Source organism: Apaloderma vittatum, unplaced genomic scaffold (assembly GCF_000703405.1).
Source record: "Apaloderma vittatum isolate BGI_N311 unplaced genomic scaffold, ASM70340v1 scaffold41735, whole genome shotgun sequence".
Classification (NCBI taxonomy): domain Eukaryota; kingdom Metazoa; phylum Chordata; class Aves; order Trogoniformes; family Trogonidae; genus Apaloderma; species Apaloderma vittatum.
Window position 1 is genome coordinate 2188 of NW_009717411.1, and position 5117 is coordinate 7304.

The 5117-nt window shown below is 42.7% G+C and overlaps 1 protein-coding gene across 1 annotated transcript; it reads right to left on the minus strand.

Moving 5' to 3' along the window:
- Positions 1-215: 215 nt before the first annotated feature.
- On the minus strand, positions 216-4890 carry LOC104268098 (protein O-glucosyltransferase 1-like; the record flags this gene model as incomplete). Its single annotated transcript, XM_009869860.1, has 5 exons — positions 216-440; positions 1072-1128; positions 1639-1806; positions 3967-4025; positions 4791-4890. Coding segments are annotated over 5 exons (541 nt in total), but the record flags the coding sequence as incomplete, so codon positions are not given.
- Between the last annotated feature and the right edge of the window lie 227 nt (positions 4891-5117).

Sequence of the window (5117 nt, forward strand, 5' to 3'; positions counted from 1 at the left end):
AAGCAGCCACTAAGTCTCACCCAAATGCTAACAGCCCTCTTCCAAGCGTGACAATAACTACCCCATTAAACAGCCACAATCCAACATTCTACTTAACGTTCTTAGGGTGATGGTATAACTGGGTCCTACGGTATGGGAGCAATTTCAAAGTCAGCCTATTCCTGTTCCCTGTAGCTCTAGCAAAAAGGATAAGTCGTCTGAGAGAACAAGAAAGGAGATACACTGATCTTCAGATTTCCACAGAGATCAGTTTGAGCCTAAGAGAAAAAAACAAGAGAAGTCTCTACAGTTCCGTTTTCAGCCGTTCAGAAGTGATCTCACTGTAGCTCTTCCTCCTTTTCACTTTGTAAGTCAAGGCTTGGGAATATTCAGACAGCAGATGCTCCCAGTAGCAAGAGACATCCTCCATCTGCAAGTGCTCGGTGATGAATTGGCGTCCCCTGGAGACACACAAGGCACAGTCAGAACCAATTTCCAGCTCCTACAGGAGTCTTTGGTTTTGTTTTATATGTATATCAACTTTCACTCTTCTGTGTTTCGAATGAGAAACAACATGTGCTGCTCCGTACCGTCTATTTTAATTTCACAATGTTGATTCCCGGTCACAGCTCTGACAAGCTGCAGTGCTTTTGTTATCCTCAAGATGGTATTTGTTATCTGGGATAATAAACGTCAGATTTCACATACTGGATACAGCACAAGCAGCATCAATGCATGATGCTTCAGAAGCCAGGCACCGCCAGCTCGGGTGCGTAACGCTTACAATGCAGACGCAGTTCCATAGGGTCAACGCACCCTACCCTGAATCAAAAGCTCCCAACTTCTCATAGCTTTCAGTAAGGTTCCCAACATGGGTCAAATCTGAACCACAGACCTGAGCATATAATCTTGTTCTGCGGTTCCCCCTGCTTGTTAAGAGCTCTCCAACCCTCCTGCTACTATGGCAGAACATCGGTTATACCACACCCTATCAATACCAGGCTATCTCTGACAGGCAACTCCTTCAAATGCTGCACAAGAAAATGCTTTGGAATAAGATTGCCTGTCAGCCAGAAAGGACATGCAACTTACCTCTCTGCGATTTCTTGTGCTACGGCATCGTTTTCCTTTACAAATTGAAAGAGCTCCCTGAAACAAAGACCAAAAAAAACTCTGTGAAACAATTAGCTCAACAGAGAACACTGTCCCTTAGCTAAACTGTTGCGCAGGCCGATATTAAGGATCTGCAACTGAGTGAGGGACTGATGCTCCTCATTTCAGAGCATGGAAGAAACTTGCCTCTCTCACTTGTTCCCTCTCTGTTCCGGGCAGCACGCTGCAATCTGGGAGCTAATACATTTTTGGTCTTCTTCCCCCTTATCTTTACTGCAGGGCCCACTTGCAAATTTAAGCACCTAGTACTGCTGATATCAAGCCAGAATGATAGACCTTCACACTCCAGTGAAACTGTACTAAGTCATACGAGCAAAGGATTCTTGAGGTGCAGTAATAAGGAGAAGAACATGATCTCCAAGAGCCTCTGTCCAGGAGATGCCTAAGCATGGAGGCACTTCTTAGCCTAACACCAACTGAATTGCCTTCCCAAACACGTTTCCCATGGCACGCAAGGCTCCGCTGAGCATGCCTGGGGTCTCGCACCTGACATCAGAGAGGTCTGATCGGACCGGGATGTAGTGGACCCAAGGTTTCAGCTGGGGGTAGAAGAACTCCAACCACTCTTCTCCAACATGAAAGACGAGCGAACCACATAAGAAAAGGTGTTTCAAGCGAAAACTGGCAGCCACTCCCCGGAAATTAAACAGGTACCTTTAAAAGCATAAGCAAAGAGAGAGAACCAATTACACTTGGCATTTTGTGAGGAAACACACTAAGAAACCAAGCTCCAAATGGCAGTCAGCCTTCCCTCACAGCCAGCAGCTGGCAAGGGTGTCCTCCTCATGCTGAGCTACGCACCAGTCGCTAAAACAAATGGAAGATATTTATTTGAAGCTCCTCAAAGGAAAGGTGAGCTGAAGTCAAGCATGTGTCAGGTCATAAGGATGTGTCCCCTGTCTGTCACAATTAAGGGAGAAAAATCAAGGCACGAGGCCTTACCTCTGATAAAGACACCTGCCTGTGACGAAATGGAAGGAGGCCTCATGGACAACTGCCAACAAGGCCTGGGAGGCCACAACGTGGATGCCGATCCTGTGACTCTACATTTCAGAGCCTCTGTTACCATGAGAAGCCTTTCCCCAGTTCTCTCCTGTCTTGCAGTGAGCTCTTCTGTCCATTGTTCTGCTTTGCCACATTATTTGTTTGGGTTTTTTTGTTTTCATTTGGGGGTTTTTTGGTGTTTTTTTCCCCTCTGGGACTCTGCTTTAATCTGAATTTAATTGTTTCATATTAACTGGGGAATGCAACCCTAGGAGGTTAAATAGGCTAGCACACAACAGATGGACTTTGCAGATAACAAAGAATCCACAATTTTGTTTTCAGTATTTTCTGCCAAGTTAGTAAAGTGGTCTTGACTGGGGGCGGATTTCTCTTAGCAGACTGTATCTCAGAGGGATGTTTGTTTGCTTACTTGCTTTCTTTTTTGAACATACATTTCTCCAATTATATGGAAAGCTGTTTTTCCTGTGGGTAAAACCCCTCAGTATATATAACTAATCTTTGAAGTCAAGCATTTTGGGCCAGGGGAAGGGAGTTCTTCCTTTAATGAAGCTATTTTGGGCAAGATGGGGATTATGTATTATATATATTTTGGGTGAGATGGGAATTATAGCTAAACTTAGCTCAGCAGTAAGTGACATGAAGTAAATCTGAAATTAATTTGCATATTTTGCATTACCTAGGAGCTCAAGGCAAGAATCAGGAGCTTGCTGCATTAGGAACTCAGCAAATACATATAGAGGTGTAACAAGAACAGTGGTCTGGAAGTGAGAAAATGCCTCTGTCCAATGCCAGACACAGCTCTCTGCATCCAAGACCTCAGCCAAGTCACAGAGCGCTGCTCTCAGGCAGCATGCTACAGCACTGATGCTGAAGGAAGCAACAAAAAGTTCATGTTGACCCTCTCAGACCCTGAGCTACAACAAAAAGTGTGGCAGAGTGTCTCAAGCCTACACTGTATGAGGCGCTTAGGAGGCATCAGAGATGGGAAGCCTTTGTGTAACAGAAGGAAGAAATCTGGGCAACAGTTGAATGAAATATAAAATGAGACAAGTCAATCACATTTGCACAAAAACATAGATCCAGCCAAATGACTGAGTTCTTCCACCAGCAGATTCTAGCTGGCAGAATCCAAACTAGGTACTTTTAAATCAAAAGAAAAAGCAAAACATCAGACATACAGGTGCATACACACTAAGAGTTTATATTTTTACATAGAAATCCATGTGGGTATTACACCAAAACCCCTTCCCTAAAGCAGTTTTTAAAAAAACAACAAAACCCTACAACTTTGTAAATCAAACTCACATTCTCCCAAAAAACATACAAAGTATGAATCAATATTGTATCTGTTCGATCATATTTCAGGTTCTCTCTTTTACATCCAGTGGCAACACTTGCCCCAGTATGCACAAGAAGACATGATTCCTTAGTTCCTTATGTCTTTGAAGAGAATAAAAAAATAATTGTGGACACACAGCTTGGTGCAGGAATAGAAAGGGAAAACAGCAGAAAGTCTTTCTGAATAAAAAAAAAAAGTAAAATTTTCAATCTACATGTTTATTAGTTATCTAAGACTTTTACTTTCTCCCAAGTACTTTATTTCTCCTGACCTGACAAGGGAAAGCTGACACTGAAAGAGGCCATGCTCAGCTCAAAAATTTTCAACTGTCTTATGTCTGTTCACAAGCTTTCTTATCTGCATGGAGTTAGCTGCTGGAATTAGACCTTAAAATAAAATGAGTTCTTACACCATGCAAGGAAAGAAATAACCCACAGCCCTTGAACAGCTTTATTAATCAAAACTCTTACTTGTATTTGCAGTGATCAACCAGAGGTATTTCCTTTGCAGGAGGCTTCCCTAAGGTATCCTTAAAACAAAAAGAATTAAAAAAAAAAAAAAAGTAAAAAAATCAGAAAACTTTATATGATGATTTTATATTTGTTTTCCTTCTCAGTTAGAAACAAAGCTGAAGTCTCAAAACCCTCCATTCCCACTTCTGAGAAAATCTCTGGTGGGCTTTTACAAGTATGAAGATATCCCAGCCCTTCAAACAAGAAAAAAAGTTCAGTAAATTACACACAGTCTGTAAGCAAATGCCAGCACAAACACATTAAACGATAATGTTAAGCTGGCAGCTACAGAGTGGAAAACAGCTTGGGACCACAGACTCTGTGAAGCCAAGTCTAACTGGATCAGCCAAGACTGTCTGGAGAGAGCTGGACTGCAAACCAAGTACGGAACTGAAATGTTATCAGCAAGTTATCAACAAGACCAAGAAATGGAGATGACAGAAAAAGATTTAAGAAGACTGACAACAACACACAAGCAGCTGAAGGCTAGAAAGGGAAGAGTTGGCTAATTTCATTGTAGTGGAAGAGGAGGGGATTCACTTTGCATGCATCCTTGTACAAGAAGTGTAGATGGCACAAAAACATTTGCCCTGCCAGGCTGGAGGGATTCCTTCCTTTCATCTGTGAGAGAGATGTGGCCATCAAGGGAACTACAAGCCTCCTCCACTCTAGATGATCATCCACAAGTCTCCAACAAGACATTTCTCAATCGTCAAAGCCATCTTGTAATGCTCCTTTGCTTTCCAGCCTTTGCACTCAGGAGACAAAAAACACCCACAAACCTTCTCAGATTTCCAAGCTTGGTTTTTAGTGTACTCAGCATCAACAAGTTCTGGGTTTTCTCGAGACAGCAGAATGAGGGGATCTCTCTCAGGGCTTGTTCTGCAAAAGAAATGCCATCAGTAATTACCAATCCACGTGCCCCCACACATCTAGCAACCTAGAAGACTCAAGACCCTGCCTCTTTAGGAGGCTGACCTCCCAGTGTGCCCTGCAAACATTAAGCACCCACCACACAAGCGTATTACTGTCCAAAGGTATATCAGCAGAAAAGAATGAGTTACGTGTACTGAAATGATTTGAGGCCATGTTTCTTTATTTTACTTACT